General features: G+C 37.5%; 1 protein-coding gene across 4 annotated transcripts in view; it reads right to left on the bottom strand.

The window, feature by feature from the left end:
* Positions 1 to 19,325, bottom strand: part of ZEB2 (zinc finger E-box binding homeobox 2) — a 130,201-nt gene that overhangs the window by 22,566 nt on the left and 88,310 nt on the right. For all 4 annotated transcript variants that reach the window (XM_029934631.1, XM_029934629.1, XM_029934632.1 and 1 more), the window contains one exon: positions 14,551 to 14,622. In XM_029934631.1, the coding sequence (XP_029790491.1) occupies positions 14,551 to 14,622 (72 nt within the window). The remainder of the gene's footprint in view (positions 1 to 14,550; positions 14,623 to 19,325) is intronic.

Raw genomic sequence — 19,325 nt, 5'->3', positions numbered from 1 at the left:
CAAACAATGTTGACAGATGTCTAAATAAAAGAGCTATGTTGGTCTTCAAATCAGTCATCTCCCAAAAATGAGTTTTAGGACACTTTCTCAAAGATATGTAAGAGCAAGCTTTGCTTAATGTTTACAAATAGTTAAACCATAAATACTTATTCCTTCTCTTTTTCTGTCTCTTTACTTCCATCCTATTGCCATTTGTTTTCTTTATTTGTAATGACATGTGTTCATGTAGGAAGGCCAGTACTCCATTATAAACCATCTAGGACCCAGCATGTGTTCAATTTTCATTAAAAAACTGAAGAAATAAGTTTGAATATTGTGCAAAGCCATTTTAATGAACATAAAATGAATAAGTAATTCTGTTGGCAAAGAAAATATCTTGGAGGGTCTAGTAACGCTGAAGCAAATGCATGTAAAAAACCGAGTAGAATCATTTGCGCATCCCATTGTTTACTAACTATTTCTTGAGCACCTATTAATGCCGGAGCGTAGGCTTTGGGATGAGGATACAGTGGCGTTGCTTGATAATTGTTTTCCTGCTTCTGTGATTCTCATACGTAGAGGTGTGTACCTGAAATGCTTGTCGTTCTGCAATATACACACATATAAATACATAAACATGTAACAGAGGATTGTGTGTGTGTGTGTGTGTGTGTGTGTGTGTGTGTGTACTTCTCAGTATAACGGAGAAATTATCTACATATCACATAATCTTTTACTCACGTCATATGTCAAAGTAAAGGGGAAAGGGGCCTGAAGAAGAAATCACAAATCTAGCACTCACAAACCTGGGTTCATCCTCTCTTAGAAAAAAAATCTCTTTATTGACATTTTAGAGGATAAGAAAACATAGAAAATTATTTTGTTTAGTCCTCCCTATTGAATTTTTAAAGAAGCCCAAACTCAGCATTTGTTGAGGTGTATAAATTCTCTACTTTGTTTAAAGTTGACTAATTAATGAACATGGCATTTTATCATTAAAAATGCATGTCTGCCTTTCTGGAGAAGGCTTCCAAAATACATATTGGCACCAGATATCTAAAAACAACCGTGAGGGAAGAGGGCGGTCTTTTTCTCATCAAATGGCTACCTGGGCGGCCCAGCAGAGCCTCCACTGCTACAGAGGTGTGCACAGAGCCCGGGAAGGCTCCTCAGGAGAGACGGGGTGTTCTTTTCTTCTTGGGGATCAGCACAGCTTCTGGGCCTGCCTCTGCACACCTGCTCTAACACGGCTTTCTCCAGGGAATGTGTGCTCCGATGCCACTGGGAGCTCCCCAAGTGTAAGAAGTTGCGGACAGAGAGTGGCGGATGCGGGAGGGGGGAGGGGGGATGGGAATCTGTCGAATTCTGCAGGATCAAATGTCTCCCTAAACAGCAGGAAGCAGCCCCAGTCAGGGACACAGTCTCATTTCAAAGTGAGGTTTTATATTAAGGGACTGTGAACATCAAGATTTAGAGACTACTAACGCGGAGACCGTTTTGATTGCTCTATTGGTACAGAATCCGTGGCTTTAAAAGAAAAAAAAATCTCAAGTAAGTTCAAGTGTATTGATTTTTCACATTACTATGTAATCTAAAATGTTGGACTTGGTGTATTACTGAAAAGATTCTTAGACTGTGTTCTGGTGTTTTAGAGGGGTTTCTAAAGTAAGGTGTTTTGCCCGGCAGATCTGCACTCTTTTTAATGCTGTTTGTAGAGACGCAAGACACCTAAGGATGTCTAGGAGACTCGTTTTCACAGCGTGGTCTCCAGGCCAGCAGCATGGACACTACCTGGGAACTTGTACAAAACGGAGTCAGTCTGTGTTTTGACAAGCCCTTCAGGGGGTTCGGATGCACGCCCAGTTTAAGAATCACTGTCCTGGGAATTCAATTATCTGCATTACCCGGGTAAATAAGGTATTCAGTAACATGGTGCTGGAAAGTAGCTCAGAATTAGTCCATATCACGTGGCCTTCCTGACTATCTCTACCTGAATTCATATCTCCTTCTGCATTAACTAACCATCATCTGCATATCTCAACCCCTGACCTTATCACGTCACATTATCACCTTTCGCTGACCTATCTGAGAGTGGACTGCATTTTATTCAGCTTTGTATCGCCAGTGCTTAGTACAGTGCATGGCACACAGCAAGTGCTCAATAACTGAATGGACCAGGTTCACGGTCACTGGGCAACCCATTTTGGCTCAGCAACCTATGGTTCTTAATCTCAGTACCTTCATCTGTAAAAGGAGCTGGTATATGCTTTCTGGGGTATCCTTGAAGTTTCAGAATTCCATACTTTCAATTAATTAATTGCCCTAATCAATTTGCTGTTGTATTCACCGGCTAGGCCTAAAGACGTCCATCAATATTCTTTTCAGTTAAAAACTCAAAGCAACATAGCTTTCTGATATAGGCAACATATACACAGATGAAGATTTTGGAGGTGACTGGAAACCACTGACAACATCAGAAGGGAAACAGTGCTTATTAAATGTTTGTGGAATGAATGAAGGAGACACTCAAGAAGGTTGGGATACCAGTTATTTCTTGTGGGAGCCCTTGGTGAAATGGAGATGGTCGCTGCTAATCGCAAACAAAGCTAATAAAGCCGCAGTGTTCATTAGCCAGGAGGGGACAGGCTCTTTTCGGTACATACTGACTATAGTCTGAACATGACCCTCCTATCCAACCTGCCAAGTGCTACATCTGTTTTTCTCTCCTCAAAACCTTTCTTTTTCTCTAGCTTATTTATTTATTTTTGGTTTTAATTTATTTTTAATGTTTATTTATAATTTTGAGAAAGGGAGAGACAGAGAGTGAGTGGAGGAAGGGAAGAGAGAGAGGAGACACAGAGTCTGAAGCAGGCTCCAGGCTCCTAGCTGTCAGCACAGAGCCTGAGGTGGGGCTTGAACCCAAGAACAGTGAGATCTTGACCTGAGCCAAAATCGGACACTCAAACAATGGAGCCACCCAGGGGCCCCTCTCTGGTTTATTTTTAAAAACTTACTGTATGGAGTTAACTAAAAATCTTCAAATGAGGATTTACATGACATATGTGACTGGATGGCAAAATTCTTCCAACACATAAGAGTATGACAGATATTATAAACATGAAGAAAATGACATGCTTTATAATAGTATGATTCTCTCCTTGTTGAATATTTAGGTGTTAATTGAATTATCTCATAAACTGATCTTGCACAATTGACTAACACCACACATCCACTCAACTCTTGCTGAGAAATAACTTATGATCAAACTTGTATGGCTTCTGCTACCCATATCAGAAAGCTAGCTAATTTAAAAAGCTTAATTTGGGGTACTTGGTTGGCTCAGTTGGTGAAGCATGTGACTCTCGATCGCAGCGTTGGAGTTCGAGCCCTGTGTTGGGTCTAGAGATTACTTAAATAAATTTTTAAAAAGATTAAAAAATATGTAAAAAGTTAAAGGATTAAATTTGCATTCCATGTAAAGATAATAAGACGAATTAGGAGTTATTAAACGGAGAGGATAATAATGGTATAGAAACTCTCTTACTCTTTTCCTCACTTTCTTCTGAGAATGATGTGATGCACAGAATTTGTATTTAAAGAGGCCAGACCACTTGCTAGCCTCCTAACCTTATCATTAATATCACCAATTGAGGGGAGTTATACCGTGACACACGGTGTTCCTTACCAAGGCAAGATTTTCAGTCTAGGTCTAGAGTCTTTCAACTGCTCCGGAAACACCTCAGAAGAATCTGGTAAAGCTGGATATAGCTGGCATTTCTCAGTGGTACTTCAGGTGGTGAATCACTAATCCTGCCCCTTCCCATTCTGGCTGGATCTGCTATTATCCTAAAGCATTTTGTGAGCTATACACAGGACTAATTACACTCTATAACTTGTGGGGCGCAGTGCACAATGACCGCAGCAGAACATTAAACCAAAGTCAAACCTTTTCCAAACATAGGGCCCTGGGTCTAATACCGTGAGGCAGGACAGTCCCCTGCCCCATGGTCCCCCCATGCCAGCTAGCTCAGTCAGTGCTTTGTTTTCTTTGTTCATGCTTCCCAGCAAAAATTCGTCAGAAGAAAGGGTATGGTGGGGTGGAATCCAAAATTTCTAGTCTGATTTCCTCCTTTAACAGATGATACAACTAAGGTATAGATGAGGCTTATGATTCATACAAAGTTAGACAAATAATTCCTGGAAGAGCTTGATGGAGCATTCGTGGATTTTGGATCTTAACCCCTACTCTTTCCACTGTATCATAGTGACTCAGTAGGAGAGAAAGAGAGAACGAGAGAGAGAGAACCCCATCTTTTCAGTTTTGCGTTATGCCTAACTGATTTGAGATGATTTGAAGAGGTCCTAGATGCTGACAACGTAGCTGACATTATAAATAGTTCTAAATGACACCACCACAAAATTAGTGTGGGGGAAAGCCATGGTGAATGCTGACTTCAATATAAATAAAAGATAAAACTTTGAACTTTTTCCCTTAATTTTTCCTTTCATGTTCCTGCTCTTCTGAATCTTATACACTTATTTTCATCCCCTCCTCCCTCCACTGGGCGATCCACATCCAAGTCTATTGGGTTAAAGAGAGAACATCATCAAAGTTCTTCAAATTCTCCACTCAAGATGCTTATTTACAATTTCCATCTAATATTTAATGATTTTGTTTTCCTAATTTAGATATTTCTCATGTTTAATTGTGTTTCTAAAGGCACCCAGTGTGGAAAAACTTTATGAAACACCTCACAAAGGTAAATTTTTAATAACTGTTATGGTGATAGTAAATAAAAAATGTCTCAAGTTTGACTTAGGACTAGAGACCAAAAAAAAACCACCCCCCCAAACCTTTATTCATGGTTCATTTTGCTTTCCTATTCCACATGTCCTTGTTTATCCCCCCACATGCTTAATGATACCCTCCTACACGTGTTCCGCTTCTTCAAATTAGATGGAACTGTGTCATCCTGCCATAATAATACCCCATCCCTCACAGACCTTTTCAGCTCAGCCATTCCTGCTTTCCTCTGTCTAAGCTCACAAAGCAAAAAGGATGGGTCAACATACTCTCCAATTCACATGACCATTTCAAACCAATGTTCCTATGCTATTAATTTGCTGTTCGTTTATTGGTTTTACTCATTTATTCATTAATTCAACAAACAACCTGTTTGTCAACTGTCAAGGCTGTATGAACACCATGCACATTTATAGGGAATTTGGAGAAGAGCAAACTTAATCTCTACCTTCAAAAAAACCTCCAGTTTGTAATTGCAATTTTTTGAAGCCCTAAGTTACCCATTTTTGCCATCATGGTTTAGGACACTACTTGCATAGCTTAAGTAGGATGACACTTGTCCCATGGTTATGTTTACCCCAGGAGGCTATTACCATCATTCTGGGAAACTTCATGGCTCAACTGATAGTCCAGCAGGATCCTGGCTTCACAGGGGTTTGAGTCTCTCTAACAGCAGGGATGGACCCTCTTTGGTGCAGAGCTAATCCTGGGACCGTTCCAGCCCTGCCTGCAAACCAGAACTTGACACTTCCTCTCTGTGATTTCTACCTTCTGCCCTTCCCCATCGTCCCGTTCCTCACTCCTCTGATGCCGGTCCTTCATTGTGATGACCAGTCTCCCTGTCCATTTCACTCGCCGGTCTGCTTGAACTTGCCTCAGTTCACATTGGAGCTTGAAATCATTTCCATCCCTGTCCCTTATTCTCGTGTCACTCTTGCCTTGCCAAACAAAAATCCAGCCCCGTTCTTTCCTAGAGTATCAAAAATGTCTAAAGAAACATAAATGATCGCACAGACTTGTTTGAGTCCATGTTATCCAAATGGGATATTCTTTTAAGACGGGATTGAACCTCCATACATTGTCTGCTACAATTACTCTAAATTTCCATTCTTAAGGATTCCATGCCTACTCTCTTCCCTACCTGCCATCGATCATCTCTTTTCCTACTTACTTCAAAGAGTGCACACACCCATATGATGTGAATTCTGTGAACTACCCTTAAATTTGACCAAAATCTCGACAATCACTCTCCATTTTTCTTTTGAACTTATTGCTGAAAAAGATGTGCCTCTGCCCACAGCCAAGGCTCCTCTCGACTGCTACTTCCTCACAACTATTGATAACTTACTCCACATTTTACCCAGTCTCTTTTTACATTTTCAGCTTTCTCCATGCCTCTTTTGCACAGAGCCATGTTTAACAAGCCTTTTTCCTGACGAAAGTGTTCTTTGAATTTTGCAGTTTTCTAAGGCTCTCATCCTCATGTCTCCAATATTTGAACCTACACTGTTAAAAACCCACTGAATATTGAACACCTTTTGCTTGGACCTACATAGCTTGTTGTATTTCAAATAAAACATCTTAATCCACATATTTTATAATATTAACAACAATAATAATGATGGCTAGCAACAACTGAACATTTATTATGTCTAACATTGTGCTAAGCATTTTACACACATTTCTTATTCATCTACTATTGTTTTATTCACCCAATTGAAGTTAAGTCTTTAATGACAGTGACTATTCATTGTATTTCTCATGATGTCTAACAAAATGCCTTAAACTTAGAAGGGTCACCCTAAGTGACTATTGATCTGAATAGTTAATGAGGCCATTAATTATTTATTTATAAATTTTGCTTTCATGTCATTACGATTTTTTTAAAGATTTTATTTTTAAGTAATCTCTGCACCCAATGTGGGGCTCCAGCTTACAACCCCGAGATCAAGAGTTGCACATTGTACTGACTGAGACAGCCAGGCGCCCCAGGATTTGGCATTTCTTAAGGACACGGACTATATCTTCTATTTACTTACAGTTTCTTTCTCAAACATCAGTTCAAATTCCGCACACAATAAATACCCTGACAGAAATGAATAAATGTAGGTATCTGAGTGGTTAACAAGTTTTATTACTTGTTTATTTGTTTGTCATTCAGGACAGGAAGAAAAAACAGCATATGATTCCTGATGCTAGTCAGTTATCAAGCAAAGTCTTTGATACATAAACATTGTACATCCTCTTCTACCTTTAAGAAAGGATGCTAGATAAAGATGAAATTAGATAGAAAACTAAGCAATTCCTTCTTAAGCTTCATATTTTGACCTCAAATGCATTGTTGGAGCAGTGAAAAGACATTTGTCTTACAGCTTGTCTACTTAGTTTTCTAAGCTGTCAAAGAAATTTAATCGGCAGAGGCTCTCAAAATTGATTGGTTAGTCCCTCCATTACAAATCTGTTAAATATTGCATCTTGTTTTCTAGAGAAGAAGTTAATGAGGAACCAGTGTTATGGGAGGTTCAGAATCCATTTATTTCTTAGTGCATAAAACTGGTTTAAAGCTTACCTGGAGATGCAAACCCACTGGCAAAATAAGGAAATCAGGGTGAGCATCTAGTGTAGGTTAGGCATTGCGCCAGGTACTTCAAAAATAATATACCAGTTAGTTCCTACACTGAGACTTTGTACATAGGGAATCATAGTCTCCACTTTCCTCATGTAGAAATGAATTCTTTCCACTCAAGTTCATGTAAGTAGTAATCGGCAAAGACAAAATTCAAATTTGTTTATCTGACTCTAGAGTAATCTGCAGCATCCGAGACAAACATTTTAATTTCATGTGTAAAAGCATTCCTATATTATTCTTAAAAGATTGGAAGCATGTTTAATGACTATAGTTATTAGTTCTTGGACAGTAGTTTTATTGTATTATGTAAGATTAAGAATGGAGACCGAAATTGGCCTTACCCCAGTTTCTGGATGTAAGGGTGTAAGGTGCTTCTCTTTTCCCAGCAAAGGAAGAGAAGATGCAGGTGGTTATTAATGACCCTTCATAACTAGACTACTAGATTGTCTGAATAAATATAACTTACACACATTCAAAGAGGAAAACATCAGGGGCCTATTTGGGTCTCGATATGCACGTGGAACCGCATTAATGCTAATGATCACCAAGCAACTAAGATAGATCCTTGTTACTACTAGCACTTGGCTTTATAATGCTCCTAAGTTTTTTCCATGTCTCTATTCTTCTTAGAAAATAGTGGGATTTTTTTCCCCACACATTCTCAAAAATTCTACATAATAATTTTATTCTGAATTTGAATCTCATTAAAATATGGAAGATGTAAGATTCTTTATAAAAAGGCATGCTTTGTCTTATGTGTTACAGCATACAATTTTCTTTCATTTTAAGAACATTAAAACCAATGTAGAAAGTTGTTAGTATAAGTCAGGGTTTGCAGTGCTTCATGTTGTTATAAATCAACTTTGCTGTGCTGCTAATCTAACTTTGTTGTAAAAGAAAATAGTGATCCTGTACACTGTTCTTCTTTGCCTTTAACAAGTTGATTTCAGGGACTTAAATCCTGGTTTCACTCTCTGAAGATACTGGACTTAATCCCCAGCACAGGGAATGTTTTCCCATATTGTGACCTCCTTTCTCAGGGTCCATTTTTTCTCCACCAAATATTCATTCATTCATTATACCAGTCATGACGTGTGCTATGTATTCACTGACATACTGGGCACTTTGAGGCAAACAAAGAATGGTCCTTTTCTTAAAGCAAATATTTTTGGGGCCCTTACTAAGGCTAATCTATACATTATTTATTTAATTACTTCAACAATCCTATGAGGTAGAGAGTGTGATAATCTACCCTATTTTACAGCTCAAGAAACCTCTTGTCTATAAAATTAACTAGGTGAAATGGGTGCAAACATTAGGAAGGGGAACAATTCAACATGCTAAACTTACCGTGTCCACCTGAGGCCTGTGGAATTTCAGAGAAGGAAGAGATTGATGTGATTTAGGGTGTTTGAGAATGACCGCATTACGGAAATGGAATGTGACCTGGCCCTGAAGAACAGACGGGTAGGCAGAGTTTGGATAACTGGAGGAAAGGGAGTGAGAAATTAGGGTCTCAAGGAATAGCATGGGCAGAGATTCAGAGGTTCATGTACATGTGATTCATTCATTGTTGATATTACCAAAGGATTTGGTCTGATGAGAATGGAACACTGTTGGTATGAAATGGATGGCACTTCATATTGGTCTGAAGAATGTGGATTTTGTCCTTTGGGTACTAAGAAGCAATTAAGGATTCTAAGAAGGAAGTTTGACCAGTGAGAAAAGGGTTATAGGATGAATGTGAACTGACCAAACAGAGGAGGACATGAAGGCTGGAGACCAGTCAAATGTAACTGAATCTTTCTCATTTGGGAGATTAGAATAATGAGAGATGAAATTTGTCTGGTTGGTTATTTCATGTCAGATGTCCAAAATATCTCAACCTGGAAACATGAAAAGGAAGTCCAAGTATTGTTTGTCTCTCATTCGCTCCCTCAATTTCTTTAAAAACTCTGTGACCTAGACCATTCTAGAATCTATAGTGAGAAAGTGACCAAAACTCCATGCCATTTGTGTCCTCAAGTAGCTTTGAATCTAATGGGAAGAAACATACCTACAGGTGGCTAAGTATAATATGAGAGAAAAATTAATACATTCTAATTGAAGACCCTCAAACGAATGAGTAGAGATCTTGAGTGAGATACTATAAGATGGCTTCTTGGTACAGATGGCTTTTAAGAATGCATATGATGCTGTCAGACTAAGAAGAACGGCTTTCTAGGTTGGTGGAAAATCATAAGCAAAGGCAAAAGAGTATAAAATGATAAGCAGTGCTTCAGAACTGAAATATATACTAGGAAGTGGTAGTAAAGGCAAGATGGTGTTAGATCAAGAAGATATCAGTTCAACTCAAATGCCAATGTAGTCAGAAAGCAGTGGAGAGCCACACAACGTTGAGTAGGCAGTGGAGTGGGATGTGAGTTACCATTATTCCCCTGCCCTAAGTATTAGGAAAACAGCTTCTTACTAACTTTGTTAGTGTGAACAATGAATTAAAGAAATCAGGATTGAAATGGAGCCTGGTTAACAGGTGTCATAATAGCTCAAAGGAAAGATGAGGGTTTAAGTCACAAAAGTGAAAAAAAATGATGGGGAGAAATAAAAGTGATATATAATATTTGTGATAGTAGAATTGATAGTAGCCAGTGACTAATTAGATGAAGGATGGAAGAATCTAGATGATACCATAGCTTCTATCAGGACAACTCCTCAGAGTAGTGAAAAAAACTTTCTGAAGTGAAAGGTTATTTCAGGTAATTTAGATTTTATTTCTAAATCTGCTACTAGTTAGCTGTTTGACACTTTTTACAGTTTCCTCAACTATCAAAATACAGTTAAGAAAGTTTTCTATAGGATAGCTTTCAATTTTAGAAATCTGTGTTGAATTCAACTAAACTCTTTCTATTGCTTCTTGCAGCTTTAACTCAGCAGAATATACTAGGAAGAAGATACTTTCAGATTCTAAAGGACTATTCTATCCATCTACATGAACTTAATTAATTTTTGCAATTCAATAGATATGTAGAACTGAGAAGGAAACTCAGAGATGTTTTCCTTACTTTTAGTTGGGAATGAAATTTGTGTGTTGAATATTCAGAGAAAAGTATTAGAGACCTTGCCTTTGTCTTTCCTTCATAACTTATTCCCATTAATAAAAACATCAGAAAGTTTGCTTAACCCGTTTAGTATTTATCTACCCCAGGATGCCTGGGTGACTCAATGGTTGAGTGGCCAACTCTTGATTCTGGCTTGGTTCATGATCTCATGGTGTGTGAGTTTCAGCCCTGTATTGGGCTCTATGGTGACAGCGTGGAGCTTGCTTGAGATTCTGTCTTCTTCTTTCTCTATCCCTCCCACTCCATCCCTCAAAAATAAATAAACATTAAAAAGTAAAAAAGAATTTATCTATTCGAATTCCTATTGGTTCCGCTTTAATTAGAAAATAAAAATGGTATCTGCTATCAAATTAATTCCATATTTATTCATTAAAAATATATTTATTGAGAGTTTGTTAATTTTAAGGCACTCCTAAACATAGCAGACAAACTGGTGATTACCAGAGGGGAGGTGGGTAGGGAGATGGGTAAAAGAGATTAAGAGTGAATTTATTTTGATGAGCACTGAGTATTGTATAAAATTGTTGAATCACTATATTGTACACCTGAACCTAATGTAACCTTGTATGTCAGATACAATAAATTTTGAAAAATTAAAAAATAAAATTGAAAAGTAAAGTTAAAAAAATTTAAGGCTCTCTTATAGGTAATGTGGTAGCCTTAGAAACAATCCATGCTCTCAAAGTTTGCAATCTATGTTGGAAATGACAGCACACTAATTAACAACACACTACCAAATTTATGGCAAGGTTAGATGTTTTGTTCCATGAGCACTCACTGGAAGAAGCTATTGTTATAAGTTGGGATGGCTAGAGAAGGTCAGCCAATGGCTGGATCATGTAGGACTTGGGTGGAGACAAAGAGATGGTCCATTAATAGGCAATTTCAATCAGAAAAGATGTCTTATTTCAATTCCTGATGTATTTAGCAACCAAGAAGATTCTGGGGAGAAGAAGCAGTAACTTAAGGTTGTGAAGAAATACATATTTACTCTCTAAAGGGGCAGAGTTGTAAACTGAGGGTCACCAGGAAATTCATAATTAGCAAGTCCAATGTACTTGTTCAGCATTCTTTCAAATGTAATTATTTGCATCTTTTGATTGAATTGACCATTCTCTACTTTTTGAATCTTTCTTTGCCCTCAGGCTGTTTAATTTTTTTTCTCTCTATCTTAATCTTTTTTCTTTCAATGAATTTTATTTTTCTCCCTACCCACCAGCAACCTGGGCCTCAGCTCTCTAGCTGTTTCAATAAGTACACTCTCAATTGGTAGTTTCATAGTCACATGATGCTAAAAAATATCGGAATATATTTGCATCACTCTCAGATTTCTATCTCCAGCCCTGACATCCTGTGTTTCAATTCCTCACTTTCATTGAACATGCTCATATTCACATCCATGTGTAACTTTTCTATGAAGATACTTATGTCTGAAGACTAGCGCAAGGTCTTCTCAAAATGGGATTCTCCCTCTTTTTATCTAGAAATAGCAGCAAGTATTGCCCTGTTCTAAACATGAAGATGTGTAATTTTGAAGCCATTTTGATGCCATTACCCAGAGATTCAACTGGTTGTGAAGAAACCATGCTGCTAATTTCACCACTGTCACCAGCCTAGGACAAGCGTTTTATCACTTCACACCTGAGTAACTACAATGACTTCAGTTGGTCTCTTAGAGTCTGGTTTTCCCCCACAGAAATCATGGTAGTATGACATGACGCAAACTCTTTGGTCTGGTGCTTTGCATTCTCCATCAGCTGGCTTCAACTTTAAAGTCCAGCTTTACTTCCCATGAATCACTTCCTAGGACCCTCTGATTCAGGCAAATCCATTTACTCACTATCCTCTGAATAGATTTCACAGTGTCCTTCATTGGCTCACATTTTCTTCTACTAGAAAGCTCTTCCTCACTTCTCTATGACCACTGAAAATATACTTTGTTCAAATTTCGCCTCTGCCATGGAGCTTTTTCTGAATACTCACCCCATAAGATCTCTCCCACTTTTGTGATTTGAAATAATTATAGTTCCTGCCATTTGTTGCATATTTATCACATATGTTTCTTATTGTGATAAATTGTCTTTTCTTATATGTTAGTCTCATCTTCCAAATTAGGTAATAACCATGTCTTAGGCTTCCTGACCCATCTTCGACCACACACGCACCAATGGTGAATACATAGAAGATTCTCAGTGAATACTTATTCATTTATTTAGTGACTGAATACATATGAACTCTAAGGAAGAGAAAGTAGCATCAGAAAAAGAGATCGTAAAGCCAGATAAAAGTACATTCATAATTGATTTTTAAATCTTTTGAACAGGAATCATTTTTATTAATCTCACTTTAGACTTCAAGTATATAAAACAGCTAGTAAATTGTCACTTTGTGGTATAAATTTACTTTCGTGACACTTCAAATGTCTATAAAAGTTGATAAGAATTAGTGTTTGTTTATGCTTGAAGTTGAAATTTGACATTTATCTTTAATAAAAAAAACATGAAGCCATTTTTGATCCCATGACTTGGGACATTATAGAAAGTATCTAATTTATGGTATCTCTTTGTTATTATGTTTTTACATGAAGTTATTATGTCTTGCCTCTATTTCATATGGCTATTTATATACCCTGCAACAGAGAACATGAAAATAGAAATATTCTCAAGAAGCAGCTAGTGTGATCTATTCATTTTTTGGGTGGGGAAACAGAGTTCCAAAGAGCGTAACTGACTTGCTCAAGGTCACAATCTAGTTAGTTATTGCCAGAGCTACACCTAAGCCCTAAGACTACTCTTTCTTAATTCTATACCTTTTTCCTAATCCCATATTGCACAGTCTCATTTCTGTACCTTACATTGACATGCTGAAATAAAAGAAGCATTACAACAATTGTTCATTATTTCTCTTATTTTACACCCAAGAAAGTAAATTAGTGCCTTGTAAGTTATTAATAAGAATATTCTAACCAGAAGAATGGCATGAGCAGTTTATTACGATATGCATCAACACAAGGGGGATATGACTACCATCTGAATTATTTATATTTCAAAACTTCATAAAACTGTGACTTTTTCTCATTGGTGAGTTGAGTGGAAATAGTTATGTGATTTTTGTTTTGTTTTGTTTTGGGAGATAACCTTCTGCTGGATCCTAGGTTAATATTCGTAATGGCAGTGGAAAGGATTGTTTATAGCACCAAAAATAATTAGCCTTATCCAGAAAAAGAGAGATAAACATAGTGAGTCAATGTACGTTTGCAGTGGTGACGTGAGAATGCGAGGGGAGACGCTGCTCAGTTTTGGGGGAGGAACATGCAATGTCACAACTGTCCTGAAATCGCATTCTGCAGCAGAAGCAGAGTGAAAGAAAACACTTTACTGCTTTCTTACTGTACTGTTTTTAGCTTCATTAAAAAGAAGTGAAATTGTCAATTTTCTATAAAACTTCTTCCTGGAAAGCATTATTTAGAGGAGGTGGAGGGTACTGAGAATTAACAGTGAGGAGGGAATAAAAAGGAACTCAGATGATCAATTTTTGAGAGCAATGTATATGGAAATTTGGTTTGTCTTCCTGAAAAAAACATTTACAATCTAAATCAAAGCATATCATTTGAATTCTCGATGACTAATATCAAGTGGTGGCCAGAAGAGACATATTACATTCTAATTTTAAAATTATTTATGCGGTCTTTTAAAATAAAAATTACTACCAGAAATTTGCCCAACTCATGCTTTGAAAAATTATGTTTATCCAGTTCAGTTTTGTCAACTTTCACAGGGAAATCAGGGGGTTAAGAATGAAAGATGTACTTGCTGAATAAAATAAAATAAAATAAAATAAAATAAAATAAAATAAAATAAAGAGAACTTTGATTTGAAACAAGACAGGAGACTTGTAACATCTGACTTAATTGTTAAGTCATGGAGATACAAATGGATGGGCCAGTATTTCTTTTCCTGACTCACTAAATCCCCATGACACAGGACAATTATGATCTTGGCGTGGGAAACACAACTTACCTGTACCATTGTTAACTGTGGTCTGGATCGTGGCTTCCGGCCCCATAGTGTCATAGTCTTCCTTCATTTCTTCTGTGGGGGAAAATTATCTTTAGCATTTGAAAACTGTAGAAAGGCTTACTATACTAAGCATGCCAACCACAGGAACAAGGAAGATTCTTTTAAAGGAAACAGAGAAAAGGCTTGTTGTGAACCTCTAAACAATAGCTTTGTTCAGGCAATTGAATGAATCCGATAGTGCTAGCTGCACAAGAACTTATTTACTTTAAGCATTACTGCAAGCTGTGAAAAACAGAGGTGCTTATTTGGGGCAAACGAAGGGCTTTTCTTCTGGTGGCAGTTAGGGACAAACAGGGGCAAAGATATTATTTTTTTCAATCCGAGTCGAAAGCAACTAAGGACTTTTACTTAGGAAGAGGCGTGCAGTTGCTGGGCCTCTGGGAACTCTGGGTGATTCGTGGCCAGTCAGAATCTCATGGTTTCCTCCCCTTTGGAGGAGCTACAATAGGGGCTAATCTGTGCGGGCAGATCTTTTTAAAACCTAATTCTACGTATCAAAACCTGAAATTCCCAGTTTATAAAACAAACATGCCAGAGGTCTTGAAAACACCTGTGTCACTGTTTTGTATAAACTTCTAAATCGTACCTTCCTTAAGCCTTTCCCTACCATTACATAAATACCTTTCTTCCTTATCATTTATGCTCCAGTGTATAATTGCAGTCATTTTCTGAAGAGAAACGTATAGATGCAGCAAGACCTCAATGTGGTGAGGAAGATGAAACTATGTGAACACAGAGCTTGAAGATTCATAGGTGATAAAAGGTTATTTTCCAAAATTGCAAGATTTTGAATTGGGGGGGGGTTTGTAAAAGAGGAGAGCTCTCGAATGTTCTGCCTCGCAAATTATAGAGTATGTGAGAGGGCAGAGAAGGACAGCTGACAGTTAAAAATCCTCCAAGTCAGTAAATTAAACACGGACTTTAAAAAATCGTATTTTTACAACAACAAAGCTAATGAGAACCAAACATGATCCAGGATAAATATCTCTCTGATCATCATTTGACTTAAAACCAGAGAAACTTTATAAATAGGACTCTGTAAATTCCCAAATTTATCCTGACCATTCTTTGCTTATCACATTTTCGTCATAATTATCTGGTAGAAAAACAGGTTCTAGCAAATGTTACAGCAAAATTAAAATATATGTTTTACAAGTTGTACCCTGCAGCCTCTCTGTTTATGTTATCAGAACTAAAAAAAAAATCATGGGCCTTCTAAGGTAAAATACACAGATGTATAAATAGATGCTTATTTAATGCTACTCCCCATAACAGTCAGATGATTTGAATGGTCTTTGTTTAAACCGTAGGAGCACTTTGCATTTGTTCCTGGCCCTGGACTTCTCTCTCATTTAAGGAATATTTTCACAGGGACGTTTTGCATAAAACGTTTGAAAGTTCAATATAGAGCCATATTGTATTGTCAATTGTAATAATTGATCGGTTGAAAGGCTCCCTCATCTGATATTTTTATCAGTCTCTGGGAGGAATTAAATTAAGGTATTTCTGAGAAGTTCAGTGCTGGCTATAAATATAGCTTTTGTGTGTTTCTTCCTCACTCATCTCATGTGATTTCTGGTAGCCAAGAGTCAGAACAATCATAAGTTTTCCATCTGAGAGATCAAGTCACTGAGGGGAAAACAGTTAACAGCATTTTTTTTTTTTTTGCATAATAGTGGTAATGTTCAAGATTTCTGCTGCACTTCCTTCCTCATTGTCCTTTTCTTATGAAAAAGTAAAGAGAAGTTACAGTAGGTGGTTGCTTCCCAAATTATTAAACGCTGGGTATACAAATGTGTAGTTGGCACCTGGGTATCACATTCTGTGGTAATACTTCGGCTATAACCCTCTTTTACTGGAGATTATGCAACTGAAATAGTGTCACTTTTACCTAGAATGTACTTTGCCTCAATTTACGGAGCACCAACCTTTCCTCTTTGGAATATCAGCCTTTATTTATTACAATGGAACACTAAGCCTTTTCAGGTATGTTTTTGAAATATCACATATGTGCCTACTTGATTAAGTTTCCCGTGAATCCACATTCAGAAGGCCACAATAACACTTCGGTTAAGAATACCTCCTCTGAATTCATGGCAATCCGGGCTGTCATTCTGCCTCACGCCTGACCTTAAACATTTTCCAAGACAACTCTGACTCAGCATACTGTGTCTAAAACCACACGGCATATTTGTTTTTCAAACACTTGTAAAAGTTTGCGTTTTCCAGTCACCCTTGGGATGAAGGTTTGTAAAAATAAAGAGCACTTTCTTCCTTAAGATGAAGAATCCTTGAATAAGCAGAAAGAGGCCAAGATGCAGGTGATTTATTTAAGTCTGTGTCAATGATAATGATGTCATGGTTTCCAGCACACTGTGTCCACCCCATTGTGGGACGAAAGAATGTCAAGGACAATTCTAAACACAAAACTTTGATTGTGCTGGAACCGGAAAGGCACAGTAAGAACTCCACCGCGCTCTTCAGTTCCAGACCTGCATCCTGCAGACAAACCACAGAAAGCCTGCGCGAAAGAGCAAAGGAGCGGGGGCTTATCTCAGAGTCAAGCTATGTGCTGAGGTACGACGGTAGACAGCCAGGCACCAGGGATAAAACACTACTAAATAAAACAGCACCAGAATTAGAATTATTGTCTATATTGTGTGTTTTGAACAATAAATAAGAAAAATATTTTATCAGAAGAAAAATGTGTTATCTAAGAGTCAGGATAAACAATGAGTAGCTTTTTAAGACCAATTTCTTTTCATGAGACATCAAGGCACCACATCAGAGCACTTTTGGAACAATAAAAAAAAGAACAATAAATCATCGCTAATCATTAGAACTAGACAGGTAATAGCCGGGTAACTTTCGTGGTCCAAATAGCCAAATGAGATTAGGGATTTACATTTTATTTAATTATTGTGACTCCAGAATGCTAGTTTATTTACCATAAAGGTAAGAGCAAAGAACAGCCTGTTCATTTGTATCACAGGCACCATTAGCTACAGGTAATCACAGGGTCTGTAATGCATTCATACGGATTATTGTATATGAAAAACATTTAGAATTATGATCCATGACCAGCATGAAAAGCTGCCGTGATCCCAAACTACTACAGCTTCACATGACTGTTTTGGCTGTTTTTCAATTATTGATCTTAATTTTTTAAAATTAAACTTTTTTTTTAGAAGTTTGGACCCATACATTTGTTATATCGTTATTAATTATTCCTTTAAGGGTGGAAATTCTAGTAATTGGTCCTTACCCTTGATTTCTAGATATTAAAATTTAAAGCATCAGAACATTCATTCTTATAGCTCTGCATATCTAGTTCATTAACAAATATGAATAGCTAACACCAGCTCATTTAAATAGTATGTCTTACATGAGTTCTCGCCACACTCTGTTTCTGTCACACTGCTCCCAAGAATCATTGGCTCTTATTATACATGTAAATGGCTATCATAAAAATAAAAATTTCATTTAAGATTGTTAATGACTTCTGCAGCAGTCAGACTTCCTTTAATGATCATCCTCTGCCCCTAATTAAACGTATTTATCTTTCAAGCATCTTTGGCTGAGTTCTCCCTCATAGTTGAAAATCTCAAACCTTAAGTCTTAATGGATATAACGATAAATGTTTATGTGTGGGATTGCTGAGATTCGAGAAACCTTCACCGAAAGCAAAATTGGAAACAGAAAGAATACAAAACTTGGCACACTAATTTAGGAAAACGAAAAACAAATACACTACACTCGAACTGCCATCGGTCTTGGTTTTTTTTTTCTTTTTTTCACATTTAATTTTCTTTGGTAGTGCAAGTGCTTTTATTATCCTCCTTCCAGTCTACCAAACAATTACCCTGCCTATGTTCCCCGCTTTACAGTCTGCGACCTCACAATAGCATAAAGGTAGGCTCCTGCGCTTCCTTACTGCCCTTCCCACCCACATCGCCTATTTATAAAAATGCTATTGTTATTTATATCGTGAGAGCAAAAACAAAGTGGGGTATATCATGACAGCTCTCACTGATTCCTGGGAAGAGAGACGCTATGGCTCGAATGGAAGAGTCATTAAAATTTTTTTTTGTAGGCCACCTCAGCAAGCCGGGATGAGCAGAGGGAGTTTATGGGCCTCCCAAGAGTTCTCTTTGATTTTGTTAATCATTTCATACCTTAGTGATGTTCCATCCGCCATGAGTTTTAGACCAACACATTTCCACATGCAGAGTGAATGGCATCTGAAGTTTGGGTTTGAACATAATTTACCTTATTTTTATGACAGTTGGCCTTGGAAGGGTTTTACTTCCCCAGAGATTCCCACCAAACAGCAGGAATCATTATCAAGTACTTAACTGTTAAATAATAAGAAAGCTACCTGACCAGGTGAAAGTGTGAAATCACATTCACACTTAACGAAGGGGAATGATTAGATGGTTGAATTACAATAGAAGGTGTCAGACAGACACTGAAACTACCTTACACTGACAGTTACTTGGTCTGTATTGGTATATAATCACCACACAAAACTTTCCAATATATATTAGTTGTGAGATTTTATGTCTGCTTCCATATTCTATCCCGAAAACCTAGATCTTGATCATGTCATATCAATTGTAGATGGGGTACAAATATTTCATGTTGTGTGTTAAAAATGTAGTTCAGGGGTGCCTGGGTGTCTCAGTGGGTGGGTTACATGCCCGACTCTTGATCTT

This window comes from Suricata suricatta, chromosome 3 (assembly GCF_006229205.1).
Source record: "Suricata suricatta isolate VVHF042 chromosome 3, meerkat_22Aug2017_6uvM2_HiC, whole genome shotgun sequence".
Lineage (NCBI taxonomy): Eukaryota > Metazoa > Chordata > Mammalia > Carnivora > Herpestidae > Suricata > Suricata suricatta.
Note: the sequence above shows the minus strand (reverse complement) of the source record. Positions and strands in the feature narration are given on the sequence as shown.